Raw genomic sequence first — 24948 nt, 5'->3', positions numbered from 1 at the left:
ACCACCAAAAAGCTGGAAGTGGAGCTGAGGTTCAAGTGGTGTAGAGCTAGCCTTGAGCAAAAAAAGCCTTGAGCCTGAGCTCAAGACCCAGCACCAGCCCAACATTTGGGGCTGAGTTTTGTTTCTATGTGACCGGTTTTTGTTGCATTTGGAGAGATGACAGAGATATGACACGTCTTACCGTGATTCTTGTGACAGTTTTATTGGAGCTGTGAGATCCCCAGAGGATCTGATAATAGTCATGCTACCTTTCATGTAGCCCTCAAAACCCCTCCATGTCTTCTTCCCCCTCCTGGGCAACCTGCTGCACAGCTCTCCTAATGCACCACCAAGTCCCCTTTTCATCTCCTGGAGCCCTTCCCAGGAAAGGGAACCAGCAATCTACATGCATTTGTGGCAAATAACACAGCAGCATCCTAGAAATTCATTAATGGGCTCCCTGTGAGGAGAGGGCCAGCCCAGCCCTCAGCAGATGGGGTCCCACTATTTGTACATGAACTGGTCCTGAGACTGAGGCGGAGGCTGCTGCTCCGTGTCCCCCAGCACTCGAAGCATGTATGTGCCTGTGTAGATGAGAAACTGTCCTATCACCTGGGAAGCATAGGACATGAAGCGCAGCAGACTCCTGCAACAGAAAGAGAAAGGAGCCATGTCAGTGAGACCTGGAGACTCAGAGCTCAGAGAGGCAGTGTTACACTTGACAGCAGGCCATCTGAGCAATGCCACCTGCAGGACTGAGAGTGCTACTGCGGTCCTAGGGGACCTGAGGCTGCCCAAGGCCACCCCAAGATGCAGATGTACAGGGTCCCCTTCCACCACCACCCCCCCCCCGCCCCCCGCCAGTCACTGGAGAGCTGAGCCCATCCATGCCTTAGAGAGATCAGGCTGCAAACTCTGGATAATTATGATCCTACGATGGAATGATTTATGAAGACTGCTGGGAGAGTCTAGCTTGTTCTTGAAGGTACAGGGAAGGAATAATTTGTCCTGGGCTTGCCTCTTAAGCCCACAAACTGAGCCAGAAACTTTAAACTGAAAATGTTTAAAGCCTCATTTTTCTGATTCTTGAGCTCGGATTTCCCCCATTGCCCGCATTTACCCCATTCACCAGATGGCAGTGGGCCATGCAGCTGTGGCTGAAGCCCCCCCCACACACACACACAGAGGAAAGGGACATCCTCCCCAACAGCCCTCCACCCTGAGCCCCCCACGGGACCCTAGGGAACAATGTCTCTGTCGTGGTTAAGGAAGCCATGGGACCCCTTGGAGGACTCAGTGACACAAAGGCTTTCGTTGACGTGGGATTTGAGGTAGGGCTTATTTCCTGTATTTTACTTTTCTAAGCTGTAACTCTCCAGCCTCACTTGAAGAACTAGATCAAAGAGCTGCTCTTTCCCATCTCAGCACATCTCCCAGACATCAGGTGTTTGCCACTCTAGCAATGGCCATAATGACAAGCCCAGGTGGGAAATGATACCATGCAAGAAGCCATGCGTGAGCCCCTTTGTGCAGGACCAAGCCTGGGGGAGAGCAGGAGGGCACTTCTCATGGCACTGTGTCCACGAAGAGCAGGGTAATCCTTACAGGGCCAGTGGAGAGGGGAATAGGGTCCTCAGAGAAACAAACAGGCCCTGCCCCACCCTGGGTATACACACAGTACTTGAAGACAAGGGTTGTAAGTATTTTTTTTAAGACAGTGTCTGAATCTGTAGTCTAGGCTGGCCTCAAACTCATGATCTTCCTGCCTCAGCCTCCCAAGTGCTTGGAGTATAAAGATATACTACCATACCACACCTGACAGTACTCTTCAGACTAGCTTCAAAATCCTGCCTGCCACTGTCATCCTCTCTCTACTTCCACCGAAGGAATGAATGCTTCAGAGATTCAGTGGGAATTTCCTGGAGGAGTACAAGGGTTCATTTGGAGCCTGTACAAACATGAAGAATTCATTTTAAGCCAGGCACTGGAGGATCACATATGTAATCCTAGTCACTTAGGAGGCTGAGATATTTCCAGCCCAGGCAAGAAAGTCTAACCTCCAGTTAGCTAGCAAAATGATGGAAGTAGAGCTCAAATGGTAGGATGCCAGCCTTGAGCAAAAGAAGCTAAGGAATGGTGCCCAGGCCCTAAATTCAAGCCCTAATCTCTCTCCCTCTCTCTCTCTCTCTCTCTCTCTCTCTCTGTCTCTCTCTCTGTCTCTCTGTCTCTGTCTCTGTCTCTCTCTGTCTCTGTCTCTCTGTCTCTGTCTCTGTCTCTCTCTCTCTCTCTCTCTCTCTCTCTCTCTCTCTCACACACACACACACACACACACACACTGGTTCTAAAAACAATAAGATTCAGACCTGAGAGGTTAAGTCAACTGTGAAAGATCACACAGTTACTCAAAGGAAGGATTGCAATGACCCTCCCAGGCCAGGACTCCCTGGCACTGGCACAACTTTGGTTATGAAGCAGGGGCACCCAGAGAGGGACCCATGCAACATAAACAGCTCTGCTATAGTTTGGACAAGTGTCCCTCAAAAGCTGTGCTAAGGGGTTAGCCTTGTCCAGGTACTGTTGGGAGGTAAGGCCTAGTTGGAAACCTTCCAGTTTTATAGGAGTGTGCCCTTGAAGGGGACAGTGGGATGGTGGCCCCTTCCTGTAACTCACTCTCTGTCACCACAAGATGAGCAACTCCTCAGCCATAGGTTCCAACTATGGTGGACTAACTCATCTCAGGCCAGGAGCAGCAGAGACAGCTCATCCTAGACTGAAAGCTCCACAATATGAGCCTTAAAAAGCCTTTCTTGTTTTTAAGATGATTTGTCTCAGGCATATTGTCACAGCAACAGAAAGCTAGCTATTACCAAATCAGAGGCATGGATTGTGATGCTGGCTTTTCAAAGCTATCTCTTCTGGGATGTTGTCCTAGCATGTGAGATGATGCTATCCTGGCACTAAGTGGAGAAGGAATGGGCCACATAACCAGCAAGGTGTCATCACTTAACAGGAAGAGAAGACACATGTAGAAAAGTATTCATGAAGTTTTGGTGGCTAATATAGCAAGCCACGCCAGAATCTCCATGGCTTATATTTTAGGTATTCAATCTTAGAATTAAGATTGTGTGTGTGTGTGTGTGTGTGTGCGCGCGCGCGTGTGCACGCATGCATTAGCATGCACATGGCAGTACTGGGGCTTAAACTCAGGGCCTTGTGCTCTTGCTTGGCTTTTTTACTCAAGGCTCTACTAGTTGAGTCCCACCTTTACTTCAGGGTTTTTACTGGTTAACTGGAGATAAAAGTCACTCCGATTTATCTGTCCAGGCTGATTTCAAACAGTGATCCTCAAAGCTCAACCTCCAGAGTAGCTAGCTAGGGTTACAGATGTGAGCCACTCAAGCCCAGTTTAGAATTCAGATTTTTACATCTGTAGCTCTAGCTCTTATAAGTGAAATTTGGATCTTCTTTGTGGTTGTGATTTAGCATAGTGTCCATTTAGAATTTAATTGTCTAAAAAATTGTTTGCCCTTGCCTTTGTGTTTTCTGTGGCATAGCATTAAGTGGCTAAGACCATGTGGATTGCAGTGCTTGGAACAGCATTGGCACCTTCCCAAGATGGACCAGGCCCTGGTCCAGCTAAACTACCTGGGCCTGGTACTGGGGGCTCCAGGCCCCCAAAGAGAGCCCTTAGAGTTTGTTACCTCAGCATGGCCTTGAGCCCATTGCACCGGATGTCGTAAGACACTGAATACATCTCATACATGGTGGCCTTGACATTGAGACAGCCCAGGAAGTCCTTGGGATTCAGCCTGTACAGATCGAAGGTGACTCTGGCTATTCCTGCTTTCTTTGGCTGCTTGCAGACTGGAGCATACTTGCTACCCTAGAACAATGAATTAAGGAACAAACTTTAGAAACACCGCAAGTAGGGAGCCTCAGACTTCATGATTCTGCTATTAGACTCTTCTGAATATCAGCTTAAAATGTGTCAACAACTAAGCTGTGCTAATTGAATAGTGTGTGTGTGTGTGTGTGTGTGTGTGTGTGTGTGTGTGTGTGTGTGTGTGTGTGCCTGTACTGTGGCTTGAATTCAGGGCCTGTATCTTAGCTTTTTCATTTAAGGCTGGAACACTATCACTTGAGCTACAGCTCTACTTCCAGCTTTTCAGTGGTTAATTGGAGATAAGAGTCTCAGGTACTTTCTAATTCAGGGGTGGCTTCAAACCATGATCCTCAGATCTCAGCTTCCTGAGCTACTAGGATTACAGGCATGAGCTACCAGTACCCAAAACTGTGTCAGGGTTTTAGCAGGCCAACATGTCTATACTTGGACTAAGTCCAAATACCTAACTCTGAATCCTCCTCAAATCTACTTCCTGTTTAGTGATTCAGGGTGAGTCTGACCTGACTTTGGGTCCTGCATTTGAGGACCCAGGTTTCTGTAAGCATTTGTTGTTCCCAGTGTCCCCTGATATTACTGGAAAATAGGGCTCACAACAAATGCCTATCGAATCCACTTTTTGACAACTCAGGACTCCAGTTGGCCCTCTAGGTTGGGAAAAAGCAGATGAAGACATCATGGCCAGGTTTTCTCTTTTCTTTTCTTTTTCTTTCTCTCTGTCTCTCTCTCTTTTTTTGGTGGCACTGCAGTTTGAGTTCAGGTATCTGCACTAGCTAGGTAGGCACTTACCCTTTATGCTTTGGTTATTTATTTTTATTTTTGCTGGTCCTAGGTCTTGAACTGTGCTATCAAGGCTAGCACTTCACTACTTGAGATACAGCACCACTTCTGGCTTTTTCTGTTACTAACTGGAGATAAGCGTCTCCTAGACTTTCCTGCCCTGGCTGTCTTTGAACTGCAATCCTCAGATCTCAGCTTCCTGAGTAGCTAGGATTACAGGGGTGAGCCACTGGTGCCTAACTTGCTTTGGTTATTTTTGAGATGGGGACTTATATTTATGCCTTAGGCAACGTGGACCATGATCCTCCTATTTATGCTTCCTGTATAACTGGAAAGACATGACAAATATATTAAAACAAAAAGGACTACCTAGCAAATGGGAGGTCCAGAGTTTCAAGCCCTAGTACTGCAAAACAAAACAAACAACAAAAAAAAACTATGTTAAGACTACAAAGTCATAAACGTTTTTAGCTACTATTCTGCCACAGTTCTTTATCATTTGCCTCACATTCCTTTCTGACTCTCCCTCAATGTCTTTCTTTAGTCTTGGTCCTCATAAAGCTAACATGCAAGTGACCTACCATCATCTGGGCACCACAGCTAGCTGATTCCCTACCCTGCTTCTTCCTTAAAGGGTCACAGTCTCTGCTCCTGCAGGGTTCAATGGTGTGAGACTGAGGAGGGAGACCTCTGCTGGCTATTTCTTGGTTGAAGTTCTTGTCCAAGTCAAAATAGGCCTCAAGATAGAACAGGCTGCAGATAGAGTGGGCAATCAGTGTGGAGGTGACCTGTTCCACCCTACGGGGTGATGGCTGGGAAGGGCAATTCAAGAAAAGACTCCAGAGCCAGTGGGTGGAGCTCAGTGATAGAGCAGGAGCTCAGAAGACCCCAACCTGAGTTCCTGGTGGAGACAAGGCCTCAAATTCTTCCTTGGACTCGCCACTTCACCATCTTTGTATCAACTACAGCTCCAGTCCTGAACCCTGTCCCATTTCCCAGGCCACACTCCTCTGGACTGAGAAGGTGGCTTAGTGGTAGAATGCTTGCCTCACACTCATGAAGCCCTGGGTTTGATTCCTCAGCATCACATATACAGAAAAAGCTGGAAGTGGCACTGTGGCTCAAGTGGTAGAGGGCTAGCCTTGTGCCCAGGGCCATGAGTTCAAGCCCAGATCTGGCAAAAAAAAAAAAAAGTATTTGATTTAGGTACCCTGCATCTTGTATATACATTTTTCTAATTTGAAGAGGGGAAGGGAAATAACAAAATGCTGAAACAAGGATACAGGCTGACCCATTGCAACAATGAGACATACAAGATACTACGTTAAAAACAAACTCTAGCACTTTGTTATTTTGTTATTTCCCTTCCCCTCCCCAAATTAGAAAATGTATATACAAGATGCAGGGCACCTACTCAAATACACTGAAAACAGGGGTTATACCATAGGGGAAGAACATACAAGAGAAACAAAAAAAATCACACAGTACATTTTAGATACATTAAAAAAATAGCGAGAAAGAAAAAACAAGTTGCTGAAACAAGGATACAGGGTGACCTATTGCAACAATGACATGTACAAGACACTGTTGAAAATGAACTTTACAACTTGCGGATATGTACAAGACACTATGTTGAAAATGAACTTTACAACTTGCGGGGGAGGAGAGAAGGGGAGGGAAGGGATGGTAGGGGAAAAACAAAGGAGGAGGTAACAATGCTAGATAGGAAATATACTCATTACCTTACTCATGTACTCATGTAACAATAAAAAATTTTTTAAAAACCCTACATCTTCGGTGGGGGGGTGGTGCGGAGGGAGGAGGTGGGGAAGGAAGGGCTGGCTGGGGAAAAAACGAGGGGGTAACAATGCTGAAGAGGAAATGTACTCATTACCTTACTCATGTAATTGTAACCCCTCTGGTTGATAAACAGTTATTGGTTGTATCAATATAGAACTTGAACTCTGGACCTTGTGTTCTCAGTGTTTTCGCTCATAGTTGGTGCTGTATTACTTAAGCTACACTTTCAGTCTGGCTTTTTTGCTGATTATTTGGAAATAAAATCTTGTGGATTTTTCTACCTGATCTGGCTTTGAACAGTGATCCTCAGCCTCCTGAATGGCTAGGATGTGAGTCACCGGTGCTTGATCTTCATTAGGGTTTTTGTTATGTTGTTGTTTTGTTTTGATGACAGTCCTAGGGCTTGAACTCAGGACCTGAATGTTCTCCCTGAGCTTTGTTACTCAGGGTTAGCACTCTACCACTTGAGCCACAGTTCCACATCTATCTTTTTAGTGGTTAGGAGGAGATAAAAGTCTCAAAATCTTCCCTGCTTGGGCTGGCTTTGAACCATGATCCTCAGAGCTCAGTCTTCCAAGTAGCTAGGATTATCCCAGCCCTCATTGTGTGTGTGTGTGTGTGTGTGTGTGTGTGTGTGTGTGTGTGTGTGGTGTGTGTGTGTGGTGTGTGTGTGTGTTGTCGGTCGTGGGGCTTGAACTCTGGGCCTGGGCACTGTCCTCAGCTCTTTAGCTCAAGGCTAGTGCTCTACCACTTAAGCCATAGCACTATTTCCCCTCATTAGTTTTAAGTGTATAAAGGATCCTGTGATGAAAAGGTTTGAGGCCCACTTGTTCAGCATCCAACTTGTGCTCAACTCCTTTGGCACAGGGGATTAGATGGACTGTAAGGGGCCTGCAACTGGACTTCACACCTGTTTATACTTGAGTGTTTCATTGATAAATATATAAAAGCTTATGTATCTATGTACATCTACAAAGATGTTCACTGGTGAGGGTATGTGTGTGAGGGTATGTGTGTGAGGGTATGTGTGTGAGGGTATGTGTGTGAGGGTATGTGTGTGAGGGTGTGTGTGTGAGGGTGTGTGTGTGAGGGTATGTGTGTGAGGGTATGTGTGTGAGGGTGTGTGTGTGAGGGTATGTGTGTGAGGGTATGTGTGTCTCCATTCTCTGGTGAGAGATGTATAACCAGAGTAACAGCACTACTGTCACTCACACTGGTGACATGAGTGCTTTTATACATGTCTTTTGAGGTACAGGTGCCTGAGTTTTTCAGGAGATATATCTAGAAGTACAGTTCCTAGGTCACAGGCTGTGCTCCAGCTCTATTGTTTTAAAGATCTGTTGCCCAGAGAATAAGACAGCTTACTACTTGATATCCCCAAAATGACACAAAGGAAATTGGGGATCCCGTTTCTTCCACTTTTGTTTTGCTCCCTAGCCCATGATATAAGCAGGTTTGCCCTGCCATTTTCTTCCACCAGGGAGTGCTGCCTCACCACAGACCCCCAAAAAACAAAACCAAAGACCATGATCTGGAATCTCTGTAAGTCAAAAGCCACTTCCTTCTTCTTGATTTGGGCAAGTATTTTGTTATAGTGAAGAACACTAATGCACACATATATGCATGCATACATACAGACACACACAGACACAGACACACACACACACACACACACACAGAGTTGGCTATGTCAACCTGTCTAGTCTCCTGAGAAGTAGCACAGTGACTAGTCACCATTTGTTACTAACAGAATCTGCAGTTACTGGCTGAACCTGTTCCTCAAAATTATTTGTTTTCAATTATAGAGCCTAAATCTACAGAAGCAGTAAGTTTTCTAGAAACATAAGAATCTTTTGGTTATTTGGTGAGTGTACAAAGTATATAACGAAGAAGTACCCAAGTCAGTTCCCAAGGAGATAGTGTATCCTCACGGGCACAATCTGCCCAGTACTGTTTGGATAAGGAAGTTGTTGCTTACCGGCGTCCACTTCTGCCCCTTCTCCAAGATCATGAAATGGGTGTTATCCTCTAAGGTCTGAAAGTACTCCTCTGTGTCCACCACAGTGCCGTCCTCCTCCAGCACCAGAGTAACCAGGCCAGCCGTGATGACCAGGGCATCCAACGTCTAGGTGTTCAATGCAAAGAAGTTGGAATGAAGTGAGATATTCCCACTTGAAACATTTGTTAAGTTAAAGTTTGCAGACATGTTGGCTGATGGGGCAAAAGTTTAATGCTGAAGATACTTGTTGACTGGGACCTACAAGGCAGTCTTTGAAAGAGAGATTTTTTTTTATTTTTAGTTTTTTAACTCCCATTTCCTACATAGAAGCAGGAAATATTTGAAATATTTCTCTTTCTTCTTCCTTTAACCTATTATATTGAAATAAGCTTTTGCTGAAACTTAAAAAAAAAGGATTTTTTTTTTGGTCAAACCAGGGTTTGAACTCAGGGTCTGATGCTCGATAGAGAGGTGCTCTACTCCTGAGCTGTGCCTTCAGTTATTTTTTATTTTTGTGCCAGTACTAGGGCTTGAATTCAGTGTGTGGGAGCTGCCCGTTAGCTTTCTCATTAAGGCTGGTACTCTACCACTTGAGCCACAACTCCACTCCTGGCTTTTTGGTGGTTAATTGGAGATAAGAGTCTCATAGACTTTCTGTCCAGCTTGGCTTCAAACTGTGATCCTTAGAGCTCAGCCTCCTGTATAGCTAGGATTACAGGTGTGAGCCACCACTCTTACACTAGTTTTTTTTTTTTTTTATTTAGGGTATTACTTTCTTCTGGCATGTACACCTGGTAGTCAAACTGCCTATTTTTTTGCTTCCAATCATATCTGGGATCACAGGCTCATACCACCATGCCCAACTTCTCTCACTTGAAATAGTCTCGTGGGCTTTTTTGCCCTGGCTGGCCTAGAATCATGATCCTCCTCATTTCAACCTCCCACATAGCTAGCATGACAGGTGTGTGCCACCTGGATCCTAGCTGGGATCTTTACTGGACTTATTTTCCTAAGAAACAGAGATAAGGTATTTTTTTCTCCAGTCCTGGGGCTTGAACTCAGGGTCTAGGTACTGTCCCTGAGCTTCTTTTGCTCAAAACCAGCACCCTACCACTTGAGCCACAGCATCATTTCTGGCTTTTTCTGTTTATGTGGTAGTAAGGAATCAAACCCAGGGCTTTGTGCATGCTAGGCAAGCACTCTACCACTAAGCCACATTCCCAGGCTGAGATTAGGTATTCTAGAGAATATTCATAATGTCTATGATTGCCTACATACTTAGATGAATAAACAGAACAACTCTGCATGCACCATACTTTAAGAACTGTAGCCTTGCTGGGTGCTGTAGTTCACACCTGTAATCCTAGCTACTCAGGAGGCTGAGATCTGAGAATGGAGGTTCAAAGCCAGCCCAGGCAGGAAAGCCCGTAAGACTCTTATCTCCAATTAACTACCAGAAAACCAGAAGCAGTAGAGTGCTCACCTTGAGCTAAGACCTCAGGGATAGCACCTAGGCCTAGTAGGCACATAGTCTCTGGCTTCAGAGGTTGTGCTGGGTGCTCATTTCTCATTTTCACAGGCATCTCTGTCTGAGATGTCTGAGATGTCCTTCTCTGACACTCTAAAAGATTCTTCCTTATTTGGTGGTCAAGGACACTGTTATAGATTAAGGACTATTTTGTCTTAGCATTTATAATCAAAAACAGTCTTCCCAAGTCCTTATAATTCTCCTTCCTCAAAGAAACAAAGCTATTCTTTTCAACTGATCACTGCTTTGGAAGTGTTTTGTGTATGAATGCCAATCTTTTATGGCACCGAGACCCAGTAATGTTTCCTAACAACTTAGGCCTACCCTTCACCCACTTAGAAATGGTTCCCTGCAGACCCCAGAAGCAAAGAGAGGGACTGATGAGGCTGATCTGTTGCCTTCTTTGACTTTGCTGTCTTGACACTGGGTGGGTCCCCTGACCTCGGCATGAACTAGTTGAGGGTGGCTCTGTGGGCTGGCAGGAAGGCTGTGTATGTGGTACCTTATTGATGAGTTCCTGCAGGCTGCTGGCCATTACTCCACGCCGGCTGCTTCGGTCATGGTTGGAGACCCGGAATGGGCGAGCTGCTTGTGTGATGGGTGTTAGCAGCACTTTCTTAGTCTGTGAACCCATAAATGCCAGGGGCCTGCAGAGGGAGGCAGAGAGGAAATCATCATTGATGTTAGTTTGTTGCTGTTGTTGTTGTTTTTAAGAGGTTTGAACTGCACAGAAATAACGTCAGTGTGTCCACTTTGGCAACACATATACTAAAATCGGAATGATACAAAGAAGATTAGCATGGCCCCTGCGCAAGGATGACATGCAAATTCGTGAAGCATTCCATATTTTTTTGATAAGAAATGTACTCATTACCTTGCCCATGTAATTGTAACCCCTCTGTATGTTATGTTAATATCTACATTTAAAATAAAGAGACAGAATGGTAGGGAATTACTGGAAGTTATTCATAGAGAAGCAGGGCATCAGCAGCTCATGCTACTCAGAAAGCTGAGATTTGAGGGTCTCAGTTCGAAGCCTAACTGGGCAGAGAAGTTAGTGAGACTTTTCACTAAGCAGCAAAAAGCCAGAAGTGGAGCTGTGGCTCAAATGGTAGCGTGCCAACCTTGAGCAAAAAAACTAAGGGACAGCATCGGGACCCTGAGTTCAAGCCCCAGTATGGGCACACACAAAAATTATACATACACATATTTCCAGGTAGTTCATCAAACTAAAAGGCACACCCACTCCTATCCCTATTGTGACAGACTATTTCAAGTCTCTGCTGAAGTGGTTTGAGAAGGCATATTAAGAGCATCAAATTCAAAACAAGAAACAAGAGGGCTTTGGAGTGCAGCTCAGTGAGAGGTGCATGCTTAGTATGCTTAGACTCTGGATTTGATCCCTAGCACCTCCAAAAGACTGTGTTCTGCTAATGTGGGTGGACTGATTTGTTAAAAGCCCAAGAAAATAATTTCTAGAGCCAGGAGGTAGAGTTAGAGTTAGGTACACACACAAGTACACAGTACACACGCATATATACTCACAATTGCATACTGCACCTACACGTACATGCATGAGGACGCACATGCACACACTCTTACAAATATATATACAATGAATACTCATGTACACATGAGCATGAACACATATTTACATACACATGTACACATGTATGTACACATGTACATATTTATACAATAAGATTAGCTCAGAAATTAAATTAAAAGCCAGCTTTTGGCCACTGTTAGCAACAAACCTTGCTTTTCACTTTGATGCTGGAGATGGAGACCAGGGCTTTGTGCATGCCAAACAGGCACTCTGCTCTTGAGCTGCACCTCCAGCACCTCAACTAGTTTTTGAACTGAGGATAAACTAGATAAACTAAGGACAAAGGAACCATTCATATAACAGTTGCTGGGGAAATGGAGGAAGGGTTTCAGGCCTATGTCACAAGACACTTAGAAGCAAGTTCCAGGCTTCCCAAAGAATTGAAAATTCTTAGCTACCACTAAGCCAGGCTAAATCTCTTAAAATATTCACAGATGCTTATTCTTTGTTATGTCTAAATAAGTGGATAATGTTATAAACTGTAAATACCATTTAATATAATCTTTTCTGTATTTCTTAGGAAGACAAGTCCATAAAAAGTCTTAACTTTCCTCTTTCTGGGCAAAGACTAGTCTCTGACTGAGTCAGAGACACTGATTGTGGTGGATCTTTACCATTAAATGATTTGAAAAAGGCACCATTGCTGGGCACAGTGACTCACACCTGTCATCCTGGCTATGACAGGAAGCATAAAAGGATGAAAGGTCTGTCCGGGCATAAATGCAAGACTCTGTTTTTAAAAGAGCTGGAAAGTGTGGCTCAAGTAGTACAGCACTTGCCTAACAAGCACAGTGTCCTGAGGTCAAACCATAGTAGTGCCACCAAAAAAGAAAGCTGGATGCCAGTGGCTAGCTACTCAGAGGCTGCAATCCAAGGATCACAGTTCAAGACCAGTGTAGTCCATAAGACTCATCTCCAATTAACCACACACACACACACACACACACACACACACACACACACACACACACACAATCAGTCAAAAGTTGAGCAATGGCTCACACCAGCCTTGATCAAAAAAGCTAAGAGACAGCACCCAGGCCCAGAATTCAAACTCTAGGACTGACATATTGAAAAGGCGATGAGCAGAGGAGTTACAGTTACTTAAGTAAGGTAATGAGTACATTTGTTTTTCATCATTGTTACCCCCACCCCTCATTATCTCCTGGTTACCCTTTCCTATTCCCTCCCCCTGCAAGTTGTATGATTCACATCCAACATAATGTCAAGTGAGTATCAATGTTGCATTGGTTCATCCTTTATCTTGCTGTTTCTGTGACTACCTTTCCCTTCCACATATCAAATAATCTCATATACCAGACAGAGGTACAGAAAACTAAGAGGTGAAAAAAAACTACATACAGGACATAATAAAAACCTCTTGTTTCCATATGTTGGAGTTCATATTGATATACTTCATTATATATGCTCCTATGCACTAAGCTATTGGGCTATTGAGATGCCTTGTTAAGAATATCATAGACATATTCTAGTTCTTACAAATGAGAGAAATCACACAACCTACTTTTCTTTGGGTCTGGCTTACTTAATATAATTTTTTTCTAACTCTTTCCTTACAAATGGGGTAATGTCATTCTTTCTGATGGAAGTATAGAACTCCATTGTGTATATATGCCATATCTACTTGATTGATCCATCTACTGAGGGGCATCTGGATTGGTTTCATATCTTTTTTTGTTGTTGTTGTTATATCTTTTTTTGGTCTGGTCGTGGGGCCTGAACTCTGGGCCTGGGTGCTGTCCCTCAGCTCTTCAGATTCAAGGCTAGCTCTCTACCACTTGAGCCACAGCGCCACTTCCGGCTTTTTTTCTTTCTGCTTATGTGGTGCTGAGGAATCGAACCCAGGGCCTCGAGCATGCAAGGCAAGTGCTCTACCACTGAGCTACCTTCCCAGCCCTGGTTTCATATCTTATCTATGATTAAAAAATGCTTCAATGAACATGTTTGTGGTGGTAGCTTTAGTATGGCCTTGTTTGTGGTCATTTGGGTCAATGCCCAGGAGTGGGATTGCTGGATCATAGGGGAGTCTTGTAGCTGCTGTAAAGAGAGATCCAGGGCTGCTTTAACACAAATTTACCACATCCACTCTGATAGATAGAAGTTCTAGGAAATTCCTGGGTTGATGGCCAGTACTTGTGGCCTATGATACAGCAACACACACATACACACACACACACACACACACACACACACACACACACACACACACACACACACACACACACACACACCTCTATGCTTTATTTTCCAATCAGCTTGAAAAATACTTATGAGAAAAGGCTCCTTTGTTATATTTCCTATCATGCTTAGTTAGGTACTAGGCACATAAGTTTTGTTTGTTTGTTTGTTTGTTTATCAGTCGTGGGACTTGAACTCTGGTTCTGGGCGCTGTCCCTCAGCTCTTCAGCTCAAGGCTAGCACTCTACCACTTGAGCCACAGTGCCACTTCTGGTTTTCTGGTAGTTTATTGGAGATAAGAGCCTCACAGACTTTCCTGCCCAGGCTGGCTTTGAACTGTGATCATTAGATCTCAGCCTCTTGAGTGGCTTGAGCCACCAGTGCCTGGCTACACATAAGATTTAAATAGTATGTTGCTTCACTTGGAGCTCCACAAATAGATTCAATCAAAAAATTCAATGATTTACAAATAATCTGCTAGCTAAAAAACTGATAAAAATGTCAAGTTCAGCCAGGCCCCAGCCATTGAGAGCTAGAGGATCACAGTTCAAGATGAGCCTAGCACACAAACAAGACCCATTCTCAACCTTTAGCTGAGACACAGCTGTCATCAGCCACATGGGTGGCTAACATTAGGAAGACTGTGATTCCAGGCTGGCCCTCAACAGAAAGTCTTTGATTCCATGTCAATAGATATAAAGTTTGGTGTGGAAGCATGTGCCTGTCACCACAGCTACAATTAAGTACTTCATTTCTCATAATACATGCATGCATGTGTACACTCATGCACACACACACACACACACACACACACACATACACACACCAATTGGGCATTCCAGAATCAGACCTAGATTGTCAGCAAGAATGTATCTGAAGTGTATCTGGTCAGCATCATAACAGTGCCTTGTAACTGTTTGCCTCTGAGCACTTGCCATGGTCAGTGATGTGATGAACTCATTAAATATGCTAATCACCATCACACTCTCAAAAGGAAAAATACTTTCCCACATCTCAGATGGCAAAACTGAGACCCAGAATGGTTTCTCAAGGTCACACAAGGTCATATGGGAATAAGGCAAGATATATAATGCCAACATTTCCCCTTTTTGCTGGGAGTAAAGTTTGTTTTTCTGTTCGCTCTCTGTACCCTGTCTCAAGCAATCACTGTCCATCTAAAGCAATAGGAAGAATTGCTGTAGGTTGATGGTACAGAGTGCTTGGAGTTTCACCACAGTTCCTTTCCCGTTTAGACTGACAAAGTCACTGCTCAACTTATTTCCATTGGGGCAAGGCCAAGGAAAATGTGCTAGGGGAAGGCTAACTGACTTGGGCCACCAACAAAAACCACCTTGGAGCCTTGACCCATCAAGAAACCAGAGTCCCTGGCACACAGCTTCTGAACTTTTGCCTTGGTTCAGAAGATTGCACCAGATTTCTATTACACAACCTGATAAGCTGTGCACGCACTGCTGAGCTGCTGCCCAGCACAATTCACACACACAGTCCTGTCTCTGCAAACCTGGTGGGGAGAGAAGGGAGCCGTGTTACCCTTACTTTCCACATAGAACCCCAGCTTTGCTCTCAACCAAATAATACTATGGGACTGTAACTAGCTCATGAGGTCTCCATGAAAGATAGTTCACACTACCCAGACACTTTTGTGCAATACTACATCACCTAGGAACTTACAAGTCTCATGACCTACATCTGGGAAATACAGTCAAATAGGTCAGAGTTAACAAGTGCTAGAATGGATGTTTAAATCCAGCCCAACTTTCTCAGGCATGCATGAGTGTGTGTGTGTGTGTGTGTGTGTGTGTGTGTGTTTTAAGGCACAGTCTTCTAATACAACCACTTTGGAAAGCAGTCTGGAGGTACCTCAGAAAGCTAAATATAGACCTCCCCTGTGACCCAGCCATACCACTCCTAGGCATCTGTCCTGAACAACAGGAACCAGGATAGAAGGACACAGGCACCTCCATGTTTGTTGCAGCACTGTTCACAATAGCCAAGATATGGAAACAACTCAGATGCCCCACAACAGATGAATGGATCCAAAAATTGTGGTACCTATATACAATGGAATATTATGCAGCCATTAGAAAGGACAAAATAAGGGCATTTGCAGGGAAATGGATGGAAGTAGAGCAGATTATTTTGAGTGAAGTAAGCCAAGAACAAAGAGACAAATGGCACATGGTCTCCCTGATATGTGGATGCTAAAGCCAAAATACAAGAAGATATGACAAAGTAAACAGACTCAAGAAACAAAGGACAGCCACTCATTTTGTCATATCATTGCTAAATGACTCCATATTCCTGACTATATATATGGTAGATATATGCACGCAAACAGAGGGAAGCCAGGAGGAGGAATAGAATAAGTGGGAACAGCCTACACTAAGCAAAAGGAAAGAAATGGAAACAGCACCTGATGTGGAAAAATAACTTGTATTGTTAAAACTCTTAGAATTCACAAACTGTATAGACCATGATAATGACAATTTGCCTTGTGAAGGTTAAAATGTGTTTGTGACTTTAACTAAGTATCACTATTCCACATTACTGTGAAATATGTGAAATTTATGTAATCTCCTAATCTCAATTAAAGAAAAAAAGTGAGAGAAGGGATGGGTTAGGAGCGATGGGTGACAATGTTGTCAGACACCTTGTACTCATAATGCTGTTTTGTAGAATGGGAACTTCTTTGTACAACTACTTAAAGATAATAATGAAAAGAAAAAGAAAAAACAGTCTTGCTATGTAGAGCTCAGACTGGCTTCAAACTCACAATCCTCCTGTATCAGCTTCTAAGTGCTAGGATTACACATGTATACCACCATGCTCAGCTTTCCAACTCTGACGTTTTTACCTCAGTGCCGGTTATATCCCACAGAACAGGAAGCACTGGACCTTACTACTGAGAATCTATCTTCTCCCTACTCCCTAGAGCAAAAAGCCACGCTAACTGGCACTAGTGGCTCATCCTTGTAATCCTAGCTTCTTAGGAGACTCAGACCTTAGGATCAAGGATCAAAGCAAGACTGGGCAGAAAAGTCCATGAGACTCTTACCTCTATTTCACCAGCAAAAATCTAGATGTGGAAGTGTGACTCAAGTGGTAGAGTGCCAACCTTGAGTGAAAAACCTAAGAGTGAGTGTAGAGGCCCTGAGTTCAAGCTCCAGTACAGTGTACATACACACACACACACACACACACACACACACACACACACACACACACACAGAGACACTGCTACTATTCATGAGGACTTCTAGAACCTGCTCACTAAGTCCCACACTATCTGGCCCACCTATGTATATGCCTGGATGAAGGCAGAGATGTCAGGTCTAGCCCCTAGTGACCAGAGACACATATCTGACCTGGTTATCCCTGTTAACCTGGCTGATCTCCTGCACTGGCAAGCATCAACAGACCTGTGAATGAGCAGTGTTCTGGGAGTTCAGAGTTCCCACTGCCCTTGTCCATCTGACAAGACTAAGGGCTGGCAACCAATTCTGGTTCTCCCTGTCTCCACCTGTCCTCAAGACAGCTTAGTCAGATAGAAAGGCCATATAACCCGCTGTCACCTGTAATATTTCCTAACCCAGACATGGCACATTGTGGAGAAAGACCCATAACAAGACTCAAGAAATCACTGAGAGCACAAATGATGTCCACCACCATTTTTTAATGTGTGTGTGTGTGTGTGTGTGTGTGTGTGTGTGTGTGCGTGCGTGCGCACCAGTACGTGGGATTAAACTCAGGGCCTAGGTGCTGTCCCTTAGCTTTTTCCACTCAAGGCTACCAATCTACCACTTGAGTCACAAGCTCCGCTTCCAGCTTTTTGATGGTTACTTGGAACCTCACAGACTTTTCTGACTGGGCTGACTTCAAACCGCTATCCTCAAATCTCAGCTTCCTGAGTAGCTAGATCACAAGTGTGAGCCACCAGTGCCCAGTTCTCCCATCGTTTGTAACTAGCATGAGCACAGTGGTTTAAAATGTTAAATTATATAAAACCAAGACTCTTTAAGGTTGGAACACATAAAGGACTTAAATGAACATTTATATGCACTGAGCTTATTTACCAAATACAAGCAAAGTGACTCTGGTCCAGCTAACTGATCAACAAGTCACCCAACAAAGGCACAAATCAACATGTTCATCCCACTTCCCTCTTACCTAGGGCAAAGAGAGAAAGCTTTGTGTCCTTGGTGATAAGCATACTGCTTAAAGCAGAGTTGCTAATTCCACTCCCCAACCCACCCAATATTTTGTCAAAGTTAAAATAATATCTCCTGAAGGATAGAGGGTGAAGCTTAGTGGTAGAGCATGAAGAGCAGGGTTCAATTCCCCAGGACTGCCAAAAACAAATTCAAACAACAGGACCACTGAGGAGCCTCAGGATTCTTCTTTTGAACAGTGAATCTCGAATTCCTGGGAGAGCGGGTACAGATGATACTCTGGAACGGGAAGGAAAGTTACTCATTACATGGAAAACTATAAGGAAACAGGCTGTTTAAGGAAGTAGGTTGTTTGCACAGGGGGAAATCCAGGGGATAACAGAAATTGGATTTCACAGAATGTTCTTAAATATTGAGAGATAGCTTGTCTGCCAGCATGTGGGGGAAACAGCAAAGTCTTTGTATTCTTCCCTAGGGAAGCAGGGAGTTTGCCAACTTAGCTAAGTCATGAAGTAGCAAGCCAGCGAGGTGCTGGTGGCTTATGCCTATAATCCTAACCACTCAGGAGGCTGAGCACTAAAGCCATCAGTTTGAAGCCAGCATGGGTAGGAAAGTTCTTGAGACTCTTATTTCCAAAGCTGAAGTGGAGCTGTGGCTCAAGTGATAGAGCACCAGCCTTGAACATAAAAGGTAAGGGACAGAGTCTAGACCATGAATTCAAGCCCCAGGACAAGTACAAAAAGATTGTATCTATACAGATTTCGTCATTACTCCTAAACAACCCAGTGTAGCCACTATTCACATACTATTTACATTATGTTCCGTATGATAAATAATCTAGAGGAAAGCATTCAACAGAATCTATGGATTATGTGGAAATGATACATCATTTTATATAAGGGTCATTAGCATTTATGGATTTCTATCATGGGGATCCTGATTCCATCTCCTGAACGTACTGAGGGGCAACTGTATTGCTTTTCAGTCCAGACCTGGTTCCTGAATCTGTCATTCCCCACAATTTTAGGATTAGCCTCAGTTCACTGGGTGACATGAAGCAAGCTCATTTATGGGCCCTGGGAATAGGTTAGTCTTATTGGAGAAAAGTTCACATCTACTATTAGTTTATGGCTTGTGTATTATGCGTGTGTGCACACGCGGGCACACACACACACACACACACACCACAGCTCCACTTCCAGCTTTTTTGGTTCCTAGTTGGAGATAAGAATCTCATGGACTTTCCTGTCTGGGATGGCGTTGAACCACAATCCTCAAATCTCTGTTTCCTGAGTAGCTAGGATTACAGGAGTGAGCCACCCAGTGCCAAGCTGCAATTTTTTTTGGGGGGGGGGGGGGGAGGTCAGTTGTGGGCTTGAACTCGGCCTGGTCACTGTCCTCAGCTCTTTAGCTCAAGGCTAGTGCTCTACCACTTGAGCCACAGCACCACTTCCAATTTTCTGGTGGTTTATTGGAGATAAGAGTTTCGTGGACTTTTCTGCCTAGGCTGGCTTTGAACTGAGGTCCTCAGATCTCAGCCTCCTGAGTAGCTAGGATTACAGGCGTGAGCCACTAGCACCCCGCTCCAGCTGCAATTTTTGAAACATATTTTCTGCCAGGCGCCAGTGGCTCACATTCAGCCTACTTGGTAGGGTCAGAATTTGATGCCAGCCTGTGCAGCTCCTGAAACTCCCTTCTCAATCTATACTGAGCACAGTGATGCGCATCTATCTGCTGAAGCTACATGGTTAGGCTGAGATTAGGAGGATCAAGACTCCAGACTAGCAAGAGCAGTAAAATCTGCAAGACTGCATCTCAGTTTTAAAAAAAAATGCTGGGTGTGATGTCATGTACCTGACAGCAATGGTAGGAAGCCTAGAATAGGCAGATTGCAGTGCAGGCACACATCCTGATGAAGAGCAATACTATCTTTTTTTAAAAAAGGCAAAACAGAGTTGGAGGCATGGCTCAGTGTTAGAGGACCAGCCTAACCAGTGCAAGGTCCCGAGTTCAAATTCTCGTACTGTCCAAAACCCTACAAGTAACCACATTTTCTGTAGTTGGTAGAATCCATGAGGAGGAAGTGGAGAGCACTTTGGTGCCATCATGGATGCCGTTATCACCTAAGGAATATTTGGGGAGAGATGGTGACAGAAAAAAAAAAACATCCAGATTTCATTTTTCCTTAGAAAAGGAGGAACTCTGAAGAGGAATAAAGAGTGAGAGCTAAGACAAGCAAACAGCAGGAGGACCAAGGACCTCAAGGTGGGCAGTGGTGAAGTCAACTATGGTCATGAAGGGGAAGACAATACTTGTTAGCCTGTGGGCCCAGAGACAGTGCTCAAGAGGGGTGCCCAATGGTAGGTTCAGCCTGGTGGGCTTCCTGCTGCACACATGCCAGAGCATGTCTGTCCTGTAATCTGGACAAGAGCTGTAATCTGTATCATAACCTCATTCTTACCCAAATCCCCAAGAGTCTGCTGTGCAAAGGGAAGTTAATCCATGACAATGAACAACACTTGGAAGCATTATTAAAGCAGGAATTCAGGCTCAAGAGGGAGAAAACTGGGAGCTTTGCTCATCATAAATGGAATTCTTAATCAAATGTCACTAGCAAGATTGCACTGGAGTAATACATGCATAAATCAAGTATTTTGTTAAAAGAAAAAAAACTTCACTGGTGCCGGTAAATTATGCCTATAATCCTAACTACTCAGGTTGCTGAGTTCTGAGGATCATAGTTCAAAGCCAGTCCAGGTAGAAAGTCCATCAGACTCTTAGTTCCAATTAACCATCCAAAAGCTGGAAGTAGAGTTGTGGATCAAGTGGTAGAATTCCAGCCTTGAGTGAAAAAGTTAAGAAATAGTCCCCAGGCTCCAAGTTCAAGCTCCATTACTGGCACACAACCAGAAAAATTCCATTGTTTTATCTTTTTTTATCCTCTTGTGATGCTGGAGATGGAACCCTGGACCTCATGCATGCTAAGCAAACACTCTACCACTGAGCTCCATCCTCTAGCTCCAGAAGATGTCCTAAATAATTACAAAAGTAGCCATTCTGGGCAAAGTATAAAATGTTTCAACTTTTATAGTAACTTCAGGATTTAGTATGAATGGATGGTAGATGGGACACAAGGACAAAGCAGATGTTGTCTGTGACAATAAACACCTGTGTGAACATCACTGGTACCCCCATCCCACCCAGAGCTTTGCTAAGAGATTTCAGACTGCTATCCTCAAGACCAAGGTCTCCAGTGATTATAGCTCATCAACAAACCAATGCCTGTTTAACACTTTGAAATTGTTTATACCTACCTGGGCATGAAGCCCAGGGCCTCCAGTATACTAGCAATCCCTCTACCACTAAGAAACATTTCTAGAATATAAGCATCTCTTTTTTTTTTTTTTTTGCCGGTCATGAGGCCTGAACTCTGGGTCTGGGCACTGTCCCTCAGCTCTTCCGCTCAAGACTAGTGCTCTACCACTGAAGCCACAGCGCCACTTCTGGCCTTTTCTGTTTATGTGGTGCTGAGGAATCCAACCCAGGGCCTCATGCTTGCAAGGCAAGCACTCTACCACTGAGCTACCTTCCCAGTCCTAAGCATCTCATTTTAATTCACTTATTTGTGCATCTGTACCAGGGCTTGAATTTAGGACCTTCCATTCTCTTTTAGCTTTTATACTCATGGCTGGTGCTCTACCACTTGAGCCACACTTCCACTTTCTGGCTTTCTGATAGTTAACTGGAGATAAGAATCTCTCACACATGTCTGCTCTTGCTGGCTTCAAACCATGATCCTCAAATCTCAGCTTCCAAAGTAGCTAGGATTACAAGTGAAAGCCACCAGTGCCCAGTTAGGTATCTAATTTTTTACTGTGTGTATTGTCACTTCCCTGGCAAAATGCAGCTGTTTATTAATAATAATGCAGGCAGTTTAAGGCTCACCAAAGGAGGCAAAAACCCAGTCATAACAGGATTAACAGAAATGTTAGCACCTTGTGAAATTTGGCTCCTTAATCTGGTCAGGCTTTAAAGAAGAGTAAGGCAGGAAAAAACCCTTGCGCAAGTATTACAATTTATTTTCTTACAGTTTTGATAGCAGCTCAATCTAGAAGCAGGTAGATTTTGAGAAAACTGTAATAGTTTGTCCCTAACTAAAAGACATTCACATGGTAGACCTGCTAAGCTGAAAGGAATGTCTTAAGAAATCAGATGTGTCATTGTGTTTTGATCTCCCAACGTGTCATAAGCAAGTCATTTCCACCTTCTTTGTGACCCCATGAGGACTTCACCCAGATACACGCTGGATCTTGGTAAAGTGTTGCAACATTCAGATACACAAACAGGCTTAGCTTTAATTCTTCTTTCCTCCTACTGAGATATAAACCAGTGATGGCCTTGCATGCTCTGACTGTCCTTAAATCTCAACCCAGCCACTTCCTCGATGTTCCAGGGGCACCTGAAGGGTGGGTGTGTTTAAATACTCCTTGGAAGAAGACTTAGAAGGATGCACTCCAAAGCCGGGAGCTGGTGGCTCATGTCTGTAATCCTAGCTATCAGGAGGCTAAGATCTGAGGATCGCAGTTCAAAGCCAGCCCAGGCAGGAAACTCCGTGAGACTCTTATCTCCAATAAACCACTAGAAAACCGGAAGTGGTGCTGTGGCTCAAGCGGTAGAGTGCTAGCCTTGAGCTGAAGAGCTGAGGGATAGTGCCCAAGCCCAGAGTTCAAGCCCCACGACCAACCAAAAAAAAAAAGAAGAAGTATGCACTCCAAGCTGATGCAGTCCTTACCTTCTGGAAATGAGTGGGTAGATGCTATTTGAAGAAATGGAAGAAGAACACAAAAGAATCAAGGACTTTGGCCTTGAGCTTAAATATGTTTGTGAAGGTAGCCCCTGAAATAATTCAAAAGGCAGGTCAAGAAGATGGGTAAGGAAGATATATATATATCTATATAGATATATAGATATATAATTTATTTATTTATTTTTGTTTGTAGTGAGGCTTGAATTTTGGGCCTAGCCTCTCTTTAGCTCAAGGGGAGCACTCTACCACTTAAGCCACAGCGCCATTTCTGATTTTCTGGTGGTTTATTGGAGATGTGTCTCATGGACTTTCCTGCCCTAGCTGGCTTTAAACCAAAATCCTTAGCCTCCAGGATTACAGGCCTGAGCCACCAGTGCCTGGCAAAGATAAGATTTTTAAGAAGAAAGCCAGACTCCTGTAGCTCATAATTGTTAATCCTAACTCGTTAGGCTGAGATCTGAGGATTAAGGTTTGAAGCCAACTCAGACAAAAAAAGGAATGACAGTGAGACTCTTGTCTCCAATTAACCACCAAAAAAGCTGGAAATGGAGCTGTGGCTCAACTGGTAGAGCACCAGCTTTGGGTGAAAAAGTTAAGGACAGTGCAAGGCCCTGAGTTCAAGCCCCAGTATTGGTGTTCCCCCACACTCCCCCACCAAAAATATAATAATAATAATAAGCCGAAATAAAAACAGGAGCAAATGGGAGGAGCTAAAAGTCAAAGTGTTGGTAAGGCCTTCTGGATGTTCAAGGTGCTGACTGAATTAAGAAATCCAGACAAAAACAAGCTGTTCCTTGTGCCTGTGAAGCTAACACTTAATTCCGTTGCTATAGAAACATCAGGATTTCCATCTTTTGCCACCTACAGCTGGAATGAAGTATACTGTAGCTATTGTGTATTTACTAAACTTGTACAGAAGGTCAAAAATTCTGTTTATTGCCTTTTCCTTTGACAACTATTTGCATATTTTACATTCTGCTTCCTTTAGACCATTGACTGGTAATCCCCTCAGGTCTTGTGATCAGAGTGTCTCTCCCTCTTCTCCACGAAGACCCTAAGAGGGTTACACATCAGGCTAACCACTAAGGAAAATCTGCCTTTTAAAGCGCTCGAGAATTTCATCCTTTCTGATTTACTTTCACGCTCTTCAGAGAAACTAGATCTTCCCTCTTAAGTGCTTTTTTTTTTTTAAGTTACCACCATACAATGTCAGGATTCTACCAAGAGTCGGACTGGACTACCTGGGTGTGAAAATAAAGCCACGTCTAACAGAAGTAAGGCCCCACTTGCCCTCAGGAGCCCTACGAGGCTCAAAGTTAGAATTCTAGCTACTGAGATGGTGGAAACTTGAGGATTGTGGTTCGAAGACAGCCTGGACAGGAAAAAAAAAAATCTATGACAGTCTTATCTCCAATTAAGCATCAAAAAGTTGGAAATGCAGCACAGCTGTGGCTCAAGTGGGGGATCATTATCATTGAGAGGAAAAAAGCAAAATGAGACCTCGAGGTCCTTAGTTTAGGCCCCAGTACCGGTGGAAGGAAGGAAGGAAGGAAGGAAGGAAGGAAGGAAGGAAGGAAGGAAGGAAGGAAGGAAGGAAGGAAGGAAGGAAGGAAGGAAGGAAGGAAGGAAGGAAGGAAGGAAAGGAGGGAGGGAGGGAGGAAGGAAGGAAGGAAAGGAGGGAGGGAGGGAGGGAGGGAGGAAGGGAGGAAGGGAGGGAGGGAGGGTCCCAGCCTAGTCCTGGCTCCCAGGAAGTCAGAGCCTGGACTGCCCAACGCGAACTCAAATCTGATTGGGACGCGGGAGCCAGAGAAGCCCAGTCCCCGCGTGGCGTGGATCCGTTGCCAGTTGCCGGTTACCAGCGTTTGCAGGACCCGGCCTCGCCCTCGGGGAGCAGGGGATGCAGCCACTCCGCGCTTCCCCCGCCGTCACTGTTCCCGGGACACCCGTGTGAGGACACCTGGCACCTGTGACCCTCCGAGGCGGCGCGGCGGGGCGCGCTCGCTCGGGGCGCTGGCGGGCTGCGCGCGGGGCCCGGGGCGCGCGGCGCGGGGCCCGGGGCGAAGGGCGCCTCGGAGCGCGGGTGTGCGACTCGCCTGATGAGAGCTCCCGCGTAGTCCCAGGCGGTCTCCATGGCGCTGGTCCGCGGTCGGTGCGGC

General features: G+C 44.6%; 1 protein-coding gene and 1 non-coding gene across 2 annotated transcripts; one reads left to right on the top strand and one right to left on the bottom strand.

The window, feature by feature from the left end:
- Positions 1-201: 201 nt before the first annotated feature.
- On the bottom strand, positions 202-24948 carry Cidea (cell death inducing DFFA like effector a). The gene is made up of 5 exons (XM_042683687.1): positions 24886-24948; positions 10490-10634; positions 8439-8585; positions 3681-3862; positions 202-625 (listed from the first exon to the last, which is right to left on the bottom strand). The coding sequence occupies exons 1-5, from the start codon at positions 24921-24923 to the stop codon at positions 484-486; spliced, it is 654 nt and encodes a 217-aa protein (XP_042539621.1). The 5' UTR covers positions 24924-24948; the 3' UTR covers positions 202-483.
- On the top strand, positions 10732-10838 carry LOC122111004. The gene has a single exon (XR_006147964.1). It is a non-coding gene; the product is annotated as a U6 spliceosomal RNA (small nuclear RNA).

The sequence above is a fragment of the Dipodomys spectabilis genome, unplaced genomic scaffold (assembly GCF_019054845.1).
Source record: "Dipodomys spectabilis isolate Male_0828 unplaced genomic scaffold, ASM1905484v1 ptg000083l, whole genome shotgun sequence".
NCBI lineage: Eukaryota > Metazoa > Chordata > Mammalia > Rodentia > Heteromyidae > Dipodomys > Dipodomys spectabilis.
This window is presented reverse-complemented; position numbering and strand designations above follow the sequence as displayed.

Coding starts and splice junctions, on each gene's coding strand:
- Cidea (XM_042683687.1), bottom strand. CDS start 24,923: ATGGAGACCGCCTGGGACTACGCGGGAGCTCTCATCAG. Junction 8,586..10,489: donor TGCAGGAACTCATCAATAAG/GTACCACATACA, acceptor TTGAACACCTAG/ACGTTGGATGCCCTGGTCAT. Junction 626..3,680: donor GGGCTCAAGGCCATGCTGAG/GTAACAAACTCT, acceptor TTTCTGTTGCAG/GAGTCTGCTGCGCTTCATGT.